The 17231-nt window shown below is 56.4% G+C and overlaps 1 protein-coding gene across 1 annotated transcript; it reads left to right on the top strand.

Annotated features, from left to right (window-relative positions):
* Positions 1-1499: 1499 nt before the first annotated feature.
* Xkr5 (XK related 5) lies at positions 1500-13107 on the top strand. The gene is made up of 7 exons (XM_090353829.1): positions 1500-1557; positions 2961-3144; positions 6862-7052; positions 7748-7957; positions 9219-9388; positions 9925-10036; positions 11741-13107. The coding sequence occupies exons 1-7, from the start codon at positions 1500-1502 to the stop codon at positions 12832-12834; spliced, it is 2019 nt and encodes a 672-aa protein (XP_090209955.1). The 3' UTR covers positions 12835-13107.
* Positions 13108-17231: the final 4124 nt, after the last annotated feature.

A 17231-nucleotide genomic window follows, 5' to 3' on the forward strand; every position in this document is an offset into this window, starting at 1 on the left:
GCATTTTGTAAACAGAGAACATGGGCTTGGGGAGAGACAGATGAAGTAGAATCTTTTTGGGGAAAGCTTGAGTTTCCCATTCAGCTCCGAGTCTCCAGAAAGAGGTAAATTCCACACATCTCCCTGAGAACCCTTGGCAAGGGAGCTTGGAATACGTCTGACCTCACTGGTAAACAGCTGTTGGAGGAGAAAACTTTCTCCTGTGCATTGCAGAGTTAGTTGTCGTTTGCCTTCAGGAAATGTGTTAAAAGTCATTGCAAGTACATCCAAATGTCTGAGGCATTTCTATTCCTTCCTTGCAGGTACAGGCAATCCCCAAGGAAATCTCCTCGACAAATTTGACAACAGAGTATGTGAAAAGAATAAAGGACAATGTCAGAAATCTCCTTGTTCTGCTGATGCCAAGAAAATTGGTACCTGTTACCAAGGGAAAGGCAACTGCTGCAAAACACAGAAAGTCTCTGGATGAAAGAACCCGTGGAAAGATGTGATCCATTTTTAATAAAGGAAAATACCTTGAAACGCTTTCATCAGGCCAAAAATGAGTCTGTGAATCAATGTGGAAGGGGTTTAATCGAGAGAGAGGCCAGAACTTCTAGGCCTGGCAGGAAGGGTCAGGATCGAGCAGCCAGCGTCTGGGTTCCCACACACCCACCTTCACTCGCCCATGGCACACAACCAGACTTCCCATCCCAGGGCACACCCTGCTTCCCCTCCGTCCCCGTGGAGAGGCCGCCCAGCTGCTGGAGGGTCTGCAGGCGGGCCACACGAGGTGACAGGGGCCCAGTGGCCGAGTCCCCGGGCTGGGCAGGGCCGGAAGGGGTCTCACCGGAGGGCACAGCCACTCCAGCGGCAGGGGAGTGGGTGGCCGCGCCCCCGTGTCCTCACTCAGGCAACCCGGCCGCCAGCCACGCGGTGTGGCCGGGACCAGCGTGGCTCCCCTGCACCACCACGGCTCCCGCCAGGCCGCCCTCCCCAGGGTCCCACAGCCCCGCCGAGACCACGCCGCGTTTGCGCCAGAACTTGTTCTCTTTTGAAGTATTTGTTATGTATTTATTTATTATGCATGGTCAAGTGTGGGCTTGGACTCAGCCTGGGTGCTATCCCTGAGATTGTGCCTGGATCCGGGGCGGGCAGGGGCGGGCAGGGGCGGGCGCAGGCCCCGAGGTGGGCAGCGGCGGGCAGGGGCGGGCGCAGGCCCCGAGGTGGGCAGCGGCGGGCAGGGGCGGCAGGGGCGGGCGCAGGCCCCGAGGTGGGCAGGGGCGGGCAGGGGCGGGCGCGGGGCCCCTCCAGGGAAGGGGAGGGTAGGGGCGTGGCAGGGGGCGGGCAGGAGCGGGGCAGGGGCGGGGCAGGGGCGGGCCCGGGGCGGGCAGGGGCGGGGCAGGGGCGGGCCCGGGGCGGGCAGGGGCGGGGCAGAGGCGGGGCAGGGGCGAGCGCGGGCCCGGGGGCCGGGGCGGGGGGGTTAGCGCGGGGCCGGGGCGGCGCGCGGGGCGCGCAGGATGCACGCGGGGCTCCGGGTCCTCTCCGCCCTGCTGCCGGCGGCCGAGCAGAGCGCGCGTGAGTGCGGCGCGGCCGGGCGCCCCCACCCCTCCCCACCCCCAGCCCCGGGCCGACGCCGACCCCGCGCCCGGCCCTGCGCCCCGCACGGGCAGCCCACGGCGCGCCGCCCTCCCGGCGCCCGGCCCGAGGCTGCGGGTGTCCCGGACGGCGCGGCGCCCCTGCGGGCCGGGGTCCCGCGCCGGGGAGGGCAGGCGGCCCTCTGGCCTCGGCGCCCGTCGGTGCCCCCGGGAAGTCCGCGCCTGGTTTCGCGCCTTCCACGTTTGAACGCGTTAACCCTTCCCGGGCCGGGGAGCGCCCCGCCCGCCTCCGCCTCCCCCGAGGCCCCGCGGGCCCCCGTAGAGAAGGGCACAAAGGCCTGGCTGCGAACCCCTGCCCAGAGCTGCGGGTGGCGGTGCCTGGAACCGCCCAGCTCCCGGGGCTCAGGTCACCACTGGCCCCCGCAAACCCCAGCGCGGCCCCCAGGCAGGTCTGCCGGGTCGGAGGCCCCCCGCAGCAGGCAGCCCCACCACAGGCCCGTCCCTGAGGTCCAGGCTCGGTGACCAGTGGGGGCCCCGCCTGGAAGGTGGACGGAGCCGATCTGAGCGCAAGATTTGTGAGCACAGGAGTCCCCGTTTCCAAATCACCAGGCCCACCACCCCAGCCCCCAGGGAATCCCTCTCTCCAGGTCCCCAGACCCAAGATCACAGTCCCCAGGGAGGCCCCCTCACCAGGTCTCCAGACCACCATGGCAGCCCCTAAGGCGGCCTGAGCATGGCCCACCTGGCACAGCCTCTTGTTACCCACACTTTTCCTGTCTGGTTCCATTGCCAGGGGATCCTGCTGGCTCCCTGGTGGGATTTGGACCAGCCTGGCAGGGGCTGGTGGGGTCTGGGGCCCTGGTGGGGCCTGGGGGCCTAGTGAGGGGCTGGCTGAGGTGGGGGGGCAGGCCTGGCGGGGTCTGGCCGGTGGTCCAGTCTGCACTGGTTGGTTGATTTCATGAGGTACCCAGTCGGGTGGACAGAGGTAAGAGGACACCAGCAAGGCCCAGGAAAGGAAGGGTTGTTGTGCTTGGAGAGCCAGTGGGAAGGTGGCTACCTGTGGCCAGGAGGGGAGGTGGAGGGGCACAGGAGGTTGAGTGGTTTGGTTGGTGCCTGTGGGCTCTGCAGGACAGTTCCCACTTGTGGCCTGGCACAAGGAAGGCAGAGGAGGACGGTCTCCTGGGGCGCAGCCCTGCTGGGAACTCGGCCTTCCCCCCACTTCCCTCCCCACCTCACAGGGCTGACCGGGGGCGATGAGTCTCCAGCTGGAGAGCTTCACAAGGTGTCAGAATATTGTGAACACAGAAAAGCTCCAGTCTACAGTACAGCAGTCCCTCTTCTTCCATCCTCCGGCTGCTCTGTCATCTTTTCTTTGCTCCCCAGGCCTCTGCACTGTGGTCTACTACTTTTCCACCAGACGCCTTCTCTGGGGGTGGCTGGCCCTTTCCGTCCTCCTGCCTGGCTTCCTGGTCCAGGGCCTGAGCTATGCGTGGTTCCGAGCAGACGGGCGTCCCGGGCACGGCTGGCTGGCGCTGCTGCACCTGCTCCAGCTGGGCATCTGGAAACGGTAAGAAAGCAACCAAGGCGCCACTGCCTCAGTCCCTGAGGCCCCTGACCAGCCTCTGACCAGCTGGTCACCCCTCACGTGTACCCCACTTGCTAGCATTTTCTCCAAGCTTTTGTGGAAGAAGTTCCCTGCAAACCAGAGCCAAAGACAGTCACAAATGAGCCCGGTGTGGGCAGCGTAGCTGTGGCTCCTCTGTTGGCCAGGTTTTCTTCCTGCCGCGGGGAGCTGGACTCTGGGAGCAGACCCACGACAGCGACCACATATCCCCACACATGGAGTTGAAGAGGTTTTGTAAAGAGAGGGCAGGGGTCACCTTGATGAAGTCCGCAGTGCAAGTGGTTTGGGGTTTTCTGCTGTTTGTTTTTTGATGCTGGTCCTGGGGCTTGAGGTCAGGGAAAAGATACTGTTCTGATCGTGCTCAAGGCGAGCACTCTACCACTTGAGCCACAGCTCCGTTTCTGGCTTTTTGGCGGTTAATTGGATGCCCAGGCTGGCATGGAACCGCCATCCTCAGATTGTCCAGTGCATGTGTCCAGTGAGTTACACGGAAGCACTGCCCACCCCATCCAGGGTGGAGGCCGAGAGAGATGTGGAGAATCCTCCCGGTGTCACAGCCCCCAAAGCTAGGCCCTCCTCGTGTAAAGTACAGAAGCCACCATGTCCCCCGCAGAGCTTCCTGGGCCAGGCCTGCGGCTTCCAGCCATGCTGCTCCTCCGGTGGACTGGACACAGAGAGCTCAGCCTCTCTGGAGATGGGATGGGAGGTGCGTGGCTGGTCCAGAGCCAGGCTGCTGCATGGCGTGCGTCCGAGGCCGCCCTCGGCCTCCCTGGGCCCCCAAAGCCTTCAGTGGCACAGTGGTTTGCTGGTATATACTTGAAAGTTGAGAACTGAAGATTAGAAATGAGGCAAGTAGCTAGTTCTGTGTAACTAATTTGAAAATGAAGTTGAGGTGACATAGAAATCGACGGAATTTAAAGGAGGTGGGATAAAGAAGTGAAAAAAGCCGAGAAAAGGGCTGGGAGCGTGGCCTAGGAGGAAAATACATGTTTGATTCCTCAGCACCACATACACAGCTCCGCTGGTAGAGAGTTAGCCTTAAGAAAGCCCAAGAAAGAAAGAAAGAGAAAGAGAGAAAGGAAAGGGCAGGACATTAGAGCACAAAATAAGCCATCCAGAATGTACAGATTTTAGAAACAGGCTACAAATTATCTCTAAGCTTCGTGAAAGCCAGGGCAAGCATAAGAAACTGCAGTATCATTTCTGAGATTAGAAATTATCCAAATTTTCAAGCCCCATGATCCACAACAAAAAATTATCCAAACTACAGAATTATGCTTTGTCAGAAGAATGCTTTGAGAGTTAAGATAGAAAGCTTTCTCGTTCTGAAACTAGCTCCTGGACTCTGACCAAACAATGGATAAAGTTGTAGTTTTTTTAAATTGCAGTTTGGCAAAAATACCTGTAGAGGGAGCCAAAAGAGTTGGTTTGGAGTTTTTTTGTTTTTGGTTTTTAGGCACAACACAGAACTTCATGAGAATGGCTTTGTCATGTTAACTGACTTTATAATGAAAAATAGAAGAATCTTCTAACAGAAAAAAAATACAATGCAAACTTCTTGAGTTCACATTACAAATAAGAAATGCAAGGATTCGAAACATGCTATTGTCTTTTTTTTACACTAAATATTATAAACTATTAATGGTATGTCTGTCTCTTTAAGAGAAACTGATATTAGTGGCAACTTGTTTAAACAAAGATGACCATGTTTATCCATTTAAATGTGTCCACTCTAGTGCTATACTAACACGTTTTTAATCCTTTTTTTTTTTTTAAGACTGTGGTTACATCTTGAAAGAACCTGAAATAATGGGTAAATATCTAATCTCTTTCTTAATGAGCATCTTGACTTAGCAATTTCTCTTCAGCATAAAGTGTTAAAGTTCTTAAATTGAAAGTTAAAATTTAAAGGTATAAAAGAAGATCAGCATGGATGGGTGTATATTTTATATTTAAAATTATGTTTAAAAAGAAGCTAGGTGCCAGTAGCTCATGCTACTGAGATTCAAGGATTAAGATGTTTATGAGACTCCTTTTTGCAACTAACCACTGAGTAGCCAGAAATAGAGCTGTGGCTCAAGTGCTAGAGTGCTAGTTCTGAGCAAAAAAGCTAGAGTCCCTAAATTCACACCCCAGGACCAACACACACACACACACACACACACACACACACACACACACACACACACACTAAAAGAGCCATAATCAAGACCTTAGGCTATTACTCAGATTATAAATTAGCTCAGGTCTAATGTCTCCAAAAATAGTACAATGGCAAGAAAAATCACTTGTTCTCCAACTTGAGCCCAGGATATACTATTCTATGTATAGTTGATGTTAATGAGGAAAGGTGAAAGTTTGCATAGGAACTTAACTCCAAAGATTAGATTAGTTAATCAAATGTCCAAACTTCCATTTAGATCTCATGTTATTTTGACAAGGAATTTTGGACCCTCATCATCAACACGACTGTACATGCTCGGTGTTTATTTGTCCACATTTAGTAGCGTTGTATGTGCCCCGGGGGACTGCAGACACACGTAATTAAGTACAGTCTCCGAGACTGGATAGGGAGCAATGCTAGGAGCCGCGCTGTCAGGAAGTGGAGAGTGCCAGGAGGACCTCTGGACAGGGCCCGGCACAGGAGCTTGTGAAAAACCCCAGTTCTTCAGCTCTGCCCTGACCTATCTCACACACACCAGGCATCTCGTGACTCTGCAGACACGTCTCATTAATCAGAAACTCTGGCGCTCTGTGTCTGAGCGGCCTTCCAGGTGAACAGACAAGAGGGGGGCCTCTGGCCCTGATGCTGGCAGGGGAAGGAGAGGCGCTTCTGACCCGGAAACCCTAGGGGCAGCAGTGAGGCCTGAAGGCCGCCAGGGATTGTGTTTAGGAAGCTAGAACCTCATGGTGCCTGTAGAGCAAGAATGTTAAGGAGGAGAGCGGAAATGTGCTAGATACCCGGATGGTGAGTGGGCTGTCTAGGGCTGAGGAGATCAGATTGGACCTGGCAGGCATTGTCCCCTGCGAGGACAAGGCAAAAACAGGTGTGTGGGCTGATCAGACCCTCGGCAAGATGGCCCTCCCTCGGTCACTCAGTACAGAGCCCAGGCCACCTGACAGGCCAGGGGCCTGGCCGAGGTCAAGGCATCCTGACAGAGGTCAAGGCGTCCTGACGGAGGTCAAGGCGTCCTGGCAGAGGTCATAGTGTTCTGACGGAGGTCAAGGTGTCCTGACGGAGGTCAAGGCGTCCTGGCAGAGGTCATGGTGTTCTGACGGAGGTCAAGGCGTCCTGACGGAGGTCATGGCGTCCTGACGGAGGTCATGGAGATCATGGTGTTCTGACGGAGGTCAAGGCGTCCTGACGGAGGTCATGGCGTCCTGACGGAGGTCATGGAGGTCATGGCGTCCTGACGGAGGTCATGGCATCCTGACGGAGGTCATGGCGTCCTGACGGAGGTCAAGTCGTCCTGACGGAGGTCAAGGCGTCTTGACGGAGGTTAAAGCGTCCTGGCGGAGGTCAAGGGCCAGGCTGAGTGCAGGAGTCTGAGTCTGCTGGAACTGCTGTCCACCTCGGGGTCACAGCTGGCACCAGCCTCACTGCTGCATCTCACACTAATGGATGCAGAGCTGCTGTCACAGTGCCTTTGCTCTTCCCAGGCACTGGGACACCATGGCCCCAGTTCTGTGGAAGAGCGTGGACGCCCCCGGCCGGGGCCGGCTGCAGCTGTGGGAGGCGGACCTGGACCTGCTGGCCCTTCGGCTCCTGGAGGCTCTGCTGCAGACCGGGCCCCACCTGCTGCTGCAGACCTACGCTCTTCTAGCCTCTGACTTCACGGACGCTGTGCCAGGTGGGTGCCTTTCGCAGAGCAGCTCCGAGGCGCTTCCAGAGGGCACTGGAGCCTGGGCGTCTTCAGCGTGCCCGCCCCCTAGCATCCGCCCCACTCACCAGCCCTGGTGGCTACAGTAGACGCGGGCGTCTTTCACTTGTCAGGATCTAAGGTAGTTCTGTAAGGCAGAAATCCTGCGTCCTAGAGACAACCCCGAAAACATGGGGAGGGCCTCGTCTTAGTGAGGTCAGCGCTTCCATCTGTCCTGTGTCTTTCTTTTCTCACTGAGTGACTCCCATTAGAACGGGAGCAAGCACAACCCCGGCCAGCCAGTGTGCCCAGGCCCCATCCATCCAGGTGTCCTTGCTTCCCTCCCCTCGCCCTCCCCCCCTCCCTCCCCCTCTCTCTCCTCTTCCTAACTGCTCAGTGTCCACACCTGAACGCAGCGCACTGCAGATGAGCTCCATCCGAGCCCACCCGGCCCTCCTCTCTCGGTGCAACATCCGCGCACACCAGGGTGGAATGGCGTCCAGAGCCCTGCAGCGTCTGCTTTCTCCTAAGCAGAGTGTAGAGCAGAGGGTTGAGAGAGTTGGGGGCAGGGCCATGACCCTGAGGAGCGCAGGAGGGAGGAGGGGGGCTCTGGGTGCTGGGGGCCCTCCTGTCGCCCGTGTTCTGGAGCCTGCATGGCTCACTGTGTCTGTTCCACTCCCTTCCAGGAGTCAGCACGCTGCTCTCCTGGGCCTCGCTGTCCTGGGCCCTGGTGGCCTACAGCCACTCCCTGGGCCGCCTGAAGCTGCAGCGCCGTGCGGTGCCATGGGCTGCCCTCCTGTGCCAGCAGCTCTGGCGGATGGGCATGCTGGGAGCCCGCGTCCTCAGCCTGGTTCTGTTCTGCAGAGCATACTGTGTTTGGGTGTTGGTGGTTGGAGGTGAGCGGAGCTTATGCTCTTCAACAGATGCTTTCAGGTGACGTCACAACCACGTGACCATCACGTCAGGCCTGGGCTGGCTCAGCTCAGATGCTGTTTCCTATCTGGGGGAGGGGGGGAGGGGGAGGGGAGCCTCCTATCACTGCCTCAGGAAAGCGGGTGTCTGGGTTCCCAGGAAGCTTGAGCAAGCTGATGCAGAGGTGGCCTCTCTTCAGCAGAGCAGCCTGGACTTAGCCTTGGCAGCAGAGAGGCCTAGAATAGTGTCATCGTGATTTTTACCATGCTCTACGACATGGCAGCCCAGGTTCCCGAGCACCATGCTGTAGACCCAGCCCCAAGGAGTGGGTATCCAGGACAGGGAGGCTGGCCTTGAGCTGGAGAGCTCAGGGGAAGCGCCCAGGCCCAGAGTTCAAGCCCCACTGACAAAAACAAACAAGACATCCTAGTCTCAGGAGTCTCAAGCTAACTCTGCGCGTGGCACCTCTCACGTGTGATACTTAGACATACATGTCTGTAGATATTACTCCATACATGCAGGACATGTCTAGGGCTGCTTAGAGCCCCCAGAGGGCTCTGTGTCCTTTGATGCCAAATCTTGACACTGTCACTGTTTCAAATAGGACAGCACCCAGCCCTCCCTCGGCCCAGTGGCACACAGGCAATGACGGAGAGTCTGCAGACTCCTGAATGGGGCCTGTGTGTCCCTGCCAAGGACAGCATCCTCCGCTGGCCTTCAGCAACTGCGCTGCGAGAAGAAACAGTGTGCTCTTGTTTTAAGAGAATTGGGGACATTGAGAAATATTTGGCCCTTGGACCCAGAGCAAACATTTAATACAGCTATTGGCAGAAAAGAGAAATTAACTGTGTTTTACTCATCCATTTCAGAATTCAGCTTCTACTCCAGGATGATATTATTTATCTTAAAATATGAGTAAAACCTCTAGCTGGACCTCTGGTGCTCTGCCCTTTGGGAACGGAGGGTTTGGCTTGTGTAGTTAAAAGTTTAAAAATAGTGGACAGTGTTCTGCTTTGTGGAACTGAGCGGGCGTCGTACATAATATCTGGCCCACGTTGTTGAAGCCGGTCTTTGTTTTCTCATTTCCAAACTAGGTCAGATGTCCTTGATGAGGTTCAAGTGGGTTAATCCATGCAAATGTGGAATCGGCCCTGTGCCTCTCGTTGCCCAGGTCTGGGGGTGTCTCTTTCTGGGTGTTGAGCCCTCGCCCCAGCCCCACTCTGACCTGCACACTGGCCTATCCAGGTGCCCACTGGCTGGTGATGACGTTCTGGCTCGTAGCCCAGCAGAGTGACATCGTGGAGAGCACGTGCCACTGGAGGCTGTTCAACCTGCTGGTGGGGGCCGCGTTCATCCTCTGCTACCTCAACTTCTGGGACAGCCCTTCCCGGAGCAGGATGGTCAGCTTTTACCTGGCAAGTGGAGTTCACAGTACAGGTGACGTGTGAAGAGTGGCTGTGTGTGTGTGTGTGTGTGTGCGTGCGCACGTGCTGTGAGAACATTAGCCCAACATCAGATGTATAATCTTTTCATTGCATCTCATTTGTTTGTGTACCTAAAAAAGTAAGTAACTTTTCTGTTTAAATTTTGGAAACCCACATGAATAAGCCAGTCTGGCTGGGTTAACAGGAGCCCAGGAAGCTTGGTCCGTCCTTGCCCACCCCCAACACACACAGCAGCTGCTGCTACAGCTCAGATCTGCTTTTAAAGAGGCAAATGTTTCACACATACACAAAAAAAGTTCTGAAGTTGTTTTGAAAGTTTGTGCCTTCTATTTCTCTGGCACTATGAGCGTTCAAACTGTGTGTGTGTGTGTGTGCGCGCGCGCGCCCGCGCATGCATGTGTGCATGCAACAAGCCTGGGGCTTGAACTTGGGGCCTGGGCGCTGTCTGTGAGTCTCCCCGGGGCGGTGACTGCACCCCTGACCGGCGGCCCCTCCCTGGCCCCCAGGTGATGCTGCTGGAAAACACCATCCTCCTGCTGGTGGCCACTGACGTCCTCCAGGATGCGTCCTGGACCAGCCTGTGCGCTGTGGCTGGGGCCGCGTCTGGATTTCTGATTGGTGAGACCCGAGGAAGAGACCCATGTCTCCTCCCCACAGTGTTTTCAAGGTGGCCCCAAAGGCTGGGAAGTGGAGCGGTGATCAGGAGATCCGGGAGGTCGGGGATCCTAAACGCGTGAGAAGCCAAGCTTGGCCATTTCCTTGACTGGGCCATTGGGAAGACCTCAGGCAAAGCTGGGGCCCCTGTGCAAGCTTCCCCCCCGCGCTGACCGCAGCGAGGGCGGGGCTGGAGTTTCCCTCTCCTGCGTGGGCCGCAGAGCAGAGCCCCTGGAGCCACATGTCCACCATCTCCCTCTGTGTGTGCAGTATGGACGGAGGAAGGTGCCTCATCTTCCTAGCTGCTGCAGTTACAAGCACGTACTGTCACCCACCACCGCCACCCATGCTGGCTGTGAGAGAAGTGACAATTTTCCCCTCCCTGGTGGCAGTGTTACAGAGCCATGGGACTTGGAAGGCGCAAGAGCTTCTGTAGGTACATCTGAGACCCCTAAGCTTGGGCCACCAGTCCCAGACAGGTGACCTGCAGTTCCCTCCCCCGCCCACAGAGGGCGCTGGACACAGCGCTGAATCCTAAGTGGTCTTCAGGGAGAGCAGGAAGGAGGAAAAAATTGTGAGGCAGTTTTTAAGCCAGGAATTACCGACAATTAGCTTATATAAGCATATTTGCAAGGAAACTATGTTAGAGTGTCATTAAATCCAAATAAAAAGGAGCTAGAAAGAACATAGCTTGAAAGCAAGCAGCATCCTCTCTTTCTCACGACAATGACTGCCAAGCCAGGGTGGCCACGGGGAGAAGGCACTGCCCCTCGACCCATGTGCTCAGAGCCCTGTACTCAGGCAGCCTGTTTGGTCTTCCCCGGCCTTGGGCGGCTCACACACCGCGGGGTGACGGTGGGGGTCCTGTCATAGTCGTGTGCAGACTGCCTGCTGCAGAGGAGACAGCACACAGAGGTCTGTCCCCATGTCCCTGCCCCTAGCCTGGCACCCGCCAGCGGCTGCCCTCCCCCACGCACATCCCGAGACACAACAGGGTCTAAGGGCGACACCTCTGAGTCTTCCTAGCCCCTGGCCTCCGCTGGCACGGGTGCTCGTGCTGTTTATCATGAGTAGCCTGAGCCAGCCCCTTCCCCGGAGCGCCAGGAAGCTGGAAACAGCGTGGGAGGCTCGCTGGAAGGCTCTGCTAAAGAGATTACGGCTGCCGTCCACGGGAGCAGCCGACAACACCGTCATTGAGATGTTTGTGCACACAGGAAGTGTTGTTGCTGCCCGTGGAAACGCCTGCGCAGGCTGTTCACGAGTGCGCTCCCCTCTGCTTTTCTCCCTCTTGGCGTCTTCCCTCCTGCCTCCCCCAGCTTTGGCACCCACCCACCGTGTGCGGATGGCGCCACTTCGAGTGGTGGACCCACAGATAGGGAAATGGGAATGGACTCACCACCAAGCCTCGTGCGGACCTGTGTGCACACAGGCACGCACACAACTCGAGCGCTTCATAGGACTGCCCTTGGGAAGGAAAACTCGGAGACAAAGGGAGCTAAGCCTTACATTTCCCCTCAAAATGGCCGCTTTGGAGCTTCTAAGACTTTTGCTGTGCATCCCAAACTACACTACTCAACTCAAAAGGACCAGGGCCTGGAACTGAAACTCCGGGCCGATGGGTGCAGAACTTCACAAAATATAACCTCTTTCATTTTTTTTCTTTTTCAGGTAGTGTCTCACTGGTCATTTATTACAGCCTGCTACATCCGAAATCCACAGACATCTGGCAGGGCTTCAGGGAGAAGTGCTGGGACCCTGCGGAGAGCCACGGAGTGGAGGCAGAATCTTCTCCCCAGGACCCGGCTCTGGCCAGCAGGAGATCCGGGAGCCCAGACTGGTGCCAAGCTCAAGGCTATGCGCTGGGGAGTCTGGAGAAGTTCCCGGGCTGTGGGCAGAGTCCTCCAGAGGTGGCCGCGTGCAGCCAGAGCTCCATTGAGGGCTCTTTCTTTAGTCACCACCACTGGTTGTTGGTGAAACTTGCTCTAAAGACAGGCAATGTGTCCAAGATCAATGCAGCCCTTGGGGACGACAGCCCTGGCTTCTCCCATTCTGTGTGGGGGCCAGGTCAGCAGTGCAGGACGCCCCTGCCCTCCCAGCAGAACCTTCCACCCTCTCAGGAGCCTCCAGCCGCAGGGAGCAGTCCCCGGCTCCAAGCTGCCCCCAGAGCAGAGATGGACTCGCTGGACTCCTGGAGTTGTGTCTCTGTAGCCAGTGAACATGAGGATGGGGCGCCTGCCGAGAAGCCCTGCGCCATCCAGGAGGAGGAGGGCCCAGCACCAGGAGCCCAGGCAGATCCTGGGTCCCAGGGAGTGGACGAAGGTGGGCAGCAGAGCGGCACAGACGGACAGAGGAGGGCAACGCTGTACTTCAGCACCACCGAAGAGGGAACTGTGTCCTCCCACGGGGAAGGTGGCCCAGCAACTCCACACATACCCCACTCTGAGAGGACACGGGGACAGAGGAGCCACCCCCAGCCCTTCCCTGTCACCGTGGCCAACATCAGCCCCATCCCTGCCCCAGGCCCAGGCAGAACCCTCCCGCCCCAGGCCCACTGGCCCAGGGGAGCCCCAGCGAGCTCAGAGCAGGAAGAATGGAGTGGGGCCTCCAGGAATCTACGCCTCCCCGCCACTGCAGGCCCAGGAGAGGCCTCGTGGAGGCCTGCTGGAGGGCCTTGCCTCACCTCCACTCCGAAGCCCGTGTCCACCCCTTGGGGCAGAAGCAGCAGGGTCAGGAGGCAGCTCAAGGCAAGCTTCTTTGTCTGACTCGTGCTATGGGGGAAAGACAGCAGGCCAGCCTGCCACGCAAGCCCTGCCATGTCAGGAGAGAAGTGTCACTTCCTTGTGTCTCCTGCACACCTGACATATGCATTCGGTTTCCATGTGCATGGATGCACATGGAAAGGACGTGGTGGCTTTCTAGGAAAAAATATTCTACACAATTTCTGGGGAACCCCCTGGTTAGATAATACAAAACCCAGAAGTAGACTGGAACTGTGTGCTTAAAATAAACAACTGAAATGTAGCTGTGGTTCTGAGCTTCCCGCATCCACTGGACAGAGGCTAGGTGTGGTTCCTGCCTGCCTCGATTCCCGCTCCCCGAGGGGCTGCCCCACTGGCTTGTACTGCCCAGGAATCTTCCTCACGGTGCCATCTGCCAAAAGCAGGAAGACCCAGGTCCGCGGGGCGTGCAGGAGGCAGCAGCTGCCCCTGAACACTTCCTCCCAGGGGAGGCTGTTCCGCTGGCCAGAGGGTGGGGGCACGGCAGGCACCCGGCATGTGCCATGACAGGACGAGCTCCTGAACAGCCACTCAGGCCTGGGTTTGTGCTGTGCCCCTCCTCACTTTCACGCAATGCATCGTGGGCAGAGGGGCCAGAACACCTGGAGGACGGGCTCATGTGCCAGCTCCAGCTGCCGTTGGCCCCGTCTGAGTGGCACTGCTGGCAGACAGGCAGCACAGGAGACTCGGAGAGGGACAAGAAGCGATGGCTCCGTGCCCTCTGCCAAGGACTTGCCCGTTGCCAGCTGCGCAGAAGGGCAGTGCAGGTCAGGCTGGTCTGGAGGGAACAGTGAACTAGCTGCAGCGGGCACCTGCGCTGTCCCCGGGACTTGTGCCACTCAGCCGGGGCCACAAAGTCTGCACCACTCCTGGTGTGGATGAGAATAAAAGCAGTTCGTGCATGCAAGTCACACCATGGACGCCGGCTTAGTGTCTTTCTGTGGGCAGCCCCTCTCCACGTTACTTAGAGGGACACAATGAAAAAACAGGCAAATAAATCCGGGACTTTTGCACGTCCCCTCCTGTGCTAGCAGAGGCAAGCTAGAATTACAACATTTTCTGTGTCTTTTTTGGTGGCCTTAGATTCAACCTGGACTCCCAGAGGACTCGTTTTCATGCTATAAAGATGAATACCCAGCTCTGACCTCACCCCAAACCCATGCCATGGCCTGTGGTCACTGCAAGGCTGACTTCTGCTCACAGAACAAGGTCACCTCCGCTTGGCGAGGGACGCTGTGGAACAGAGGTGGGAGATGCAGGGTCAGGAGAACCATGGGGTTCACAGCCACCCTGCGCCCCACTCCACGGCTCTACCAGCTCAGCTTCCACAGTCTGGGAGACCCACCACCCTGAGGAGGCAACGCCAGAACAGAGGGACCATGGAGCCCTACAGGCGCAGCTGCCATGCCACCTTTCCCCAACACAGCCGTCGTGCCTGAGAGGAAAATGGATCCTGCTTAGAATGTGCAAGGAAATAGCGGAGCTCGGTGCTACACACCTGTAATCCCAGCTCTAGGGAGTGAAGGCAGGAAAGCGGGGCGTGCATTCCAGGCTACCCTTGGCTATAGCAGACCCTGTCTGAAAGACAATGCCAGGACAGGGCCGACTCACGGGATCTGCTCCCAGTCTTCCTAGCCGAGCCCACCCCATCCATCATGAAGTGCTGGCCACAACCGCAGGGAAAGCCCTTACCTAGCCTTCATGTTCGCATCCAGCAGCAGGAGATCGCCCATAGAAACACGCCATGGAAGCGTCCACACAGATGCACTCACGACGGCAAGACTGTAATCACCGCGCCACCCGCAGGCTTTCCATCCTCTGTGGGGTCCAGATCTCGAGTGCGAGTCTTTCCAGCTAGCGTAGTACAACGCGGACAGGTTTTCAGCCCAATGGGGAATTTCCAACCCGTTTACACACTGGCCAGGCCGGGGCGGGTGTAGGACCGTCATGGCTTGCTTTCAGCACAAATGGGCTCACGCTCACCTCCACCAGTTTCCAACCCTGGAGAGCCTATGGGAGGCAGAACCCGAAGCCTGGAGTCCAGCCCCGGGCTCGCTCCATGTCCCAGCCCAGCCAGCCAGCCGCCAGGCGGCGCTCATGCCCTCAGTGCAGCCTGCGCTCTCCAGGGTCTCCAAGGCTGGTCCTCTGGAGCCCTGGGTGAAGGCGAAATCCATGCTTCCAGGCACCCACAGGAACACCCTCTGGAAGCTCATGAGAAACTTGGCTTCAGGGCCAAGTGGTAGAGCGCTTGCCCAGCATGCATGAAGCGCTGAGTTTGATTCCTCAGTACCACATACACAGAAAAGGTTGAAAGCGGTGCTGTGGCTCAAGTGGACAGTGCCCAGGCCCTGATCTCAAGCCCAAAGAAGGAAGGAAGAAAGAGAGAGAGGGAGGGAGGGAGGGAGGGAGGAAGGAAGGAAGGAAGGAAGGAAGGAAGGAAGGAAGGAAGGAAGGAAAAAGAAAAACTTAGCTTCTACAGACTTTCCCCCAAAGTTACCAGCCAGCCCTGGCTGGCATCTGAGTGGGTTGATGAATTAATTGCTCAAATACAGTTATTCACTTTTCCATGAAAGAGGCAGAATAGATGTGTTTTCCAATAGCAAATGCCCTTGTATTTGAAGTCAGCATGAATGGAATATCCATTTTCTTCTCTGGAAGCTACGCTTGCCGTGGGGAAAACGGAGATTCCTTGGTACCACATACACAGGGGGGAAAAAGCCAGAGATGGTGCTGTGGCTCAAGTGATAGAGTTCTAGCCTTGAGAAAGTGAGTCTCAGGTCCTTTTGTACCCGGGCTGCCTTTGAACCTTAATCCTCAGATCTCAGCCTCCTGAGTAGCTAGGATTACGGGTGTGAGCCGCCTCGCCCGGCCTGCTGTCATTCATGACAAGAAGGATAGAGGCTACAGGCATTCAGTGGGAAGAAGGGGCAGCTGGGCAGAGGGGGGAGAGCTTGGAGGCAAGAGAACCATTCTGGGTACATTGATGGCAATGTCGCTGCATTTGTCCAAACCTATGGCTGTGCAGCTCCGAGAGGGGCCACCAGCATGGAGGGACCCTGGTGACAAAGAGGTGCCAGCCTGGCTGACAGGTGGTGACGTGCCAGGCAAGGGGCAGCGTCCCAGGTTCTCTGAACCTTCTGTTCACTTCATTGCAAATCTAAAACTGCATATTTTTAAAATGTATTACATTTTGTTCTTAATTATGTTTTCCCAGCCATGGGCCAAAACCTATGCTTACCCGCCGAGATGTGGGGAAACGTTTGCCTGTGTCTGTGCCCACGCTGAGCGACCCCAGCTGTGGGCTGGCGGGAGCCCCGAACCCAGGCTAACCGGGTCGGGTGGGAGACCCCTGTGAGCACCAAACCTAGCTAAGGAGGTAGGCAGAAGAAGGGCAGCTCCAGGGTTCTCCAGGCCTCCGGCCTCGGGGCCAGAGGTCACTGCCTGGGGAAGAAGAGCCCCTCACTCTGCCTTAGGACTGCGAGCCTTAGAGCCCTCAGCTACCTGAGGCACAGAAAGCGGCTGCCACTTTCCCAGGTCCTCAGGTGTGCAGAGGACAGGAAGCCATAACAAGTTCAGCTTCACAACCACATTTAAACACACTTCCCATCTCCCAGACCCTGGAAATCCTGAAAAGCTCCTGTGTGCCCAAGCAGCAGCCATTTTTCTGCCCCATGGGCCCTGGCGAGGACCAGAACAGACCACGCCCCCCTTACCTCTTGCAGCGGTATCAGAAAGCTCCCTCCCTCTCCTCTGGTAAATGCCAAACTCCCATGAGGTCTCCTTGGGTTGAAGGTAAACAAAAGGAGCTTAGAACTTTCTTTCAAAAGCAAAAAGGTTACAGTTGTTTTTTGGTTTTTTTTCTGGGTCAGAGAGTTCCTGACGTGCTTTTTCTTGTTTTCTTTTGGACTTGGGGACAGCAGGAATGATGCATGGCCTCTCTAGAATCACAAGGCACTATCCCGCCATCCATGATATATTTACTGAGAAATTTTTAATAAATAAACCACAGCCTTGAACCCAAGTGGCCTTATAAACCAGCCAGTTCTCATGAGGAGAGTTCAGGAGTTTTTATGGCGCAATACTATGTTCTCATGAGAATTTTATTAGAAATCAGAGACTAGAAATGCAGCAAGCACGAAATTTATGAGGTTCCTTGGGAGATGTCTTTTCATTTTGTCATTCTGGGTTAATTTACTTCTTCAAATTATGTTGATTTACTTGGTCACTTTTAGTCGTGGACATCATTCTGAATTTCTCAGCAAACTTAAGCCAGCTCATTGATTTCTTAAACTTTTTACTTTTCCATTTTTATTCTTGAAAGTCAGGAAGATAATTATTGATAGTCTCCCAAAGAAAGGCCTAGCTTGATGGGAAAAGGCAAA

The sequence above is a fragment of the Megascapheus bottae genome, chromosome 20, assembly GCF_031878675.1.
Source record: "Megascapheus bottae isolate mThoBot1 chromosome 20, mThoBot2.hap1, whole genome shotgun sequence".
NCBI classification, from domain to species: Eukaryota; Metazoa; Chordata; class Mammalia; order Rodentia; family Geomyidae; genus Megascapheus; species Megascapheus bottae.

Excerpts from the sequence above, each read along its gene's own strand:
- Xkr5 (XM_090353829.1), top strand. The coding sequence starts at position 1,500 with ATGCACGCGGGGCTCCGGGTCCTCTCCGCCCTGCTGCCGGCGGCCGAG. Across the intron at positions 1,558-2,960 it reads GGCGGCCGAGCAGAGCGCGC|GCCTCTGCACTGTGGTCTAC; the intron begins GTGAGTGCGGCG and ends TTTGCTCCCCAG. Across the intron at positions 9,389-9,924 it reads GGATGGTCAGCTTTTACCTG|GTGATGCTGCTGGAAAACAC; the intron begins GCAAGTGGAGTT and ends CCTGGCCCCCAG.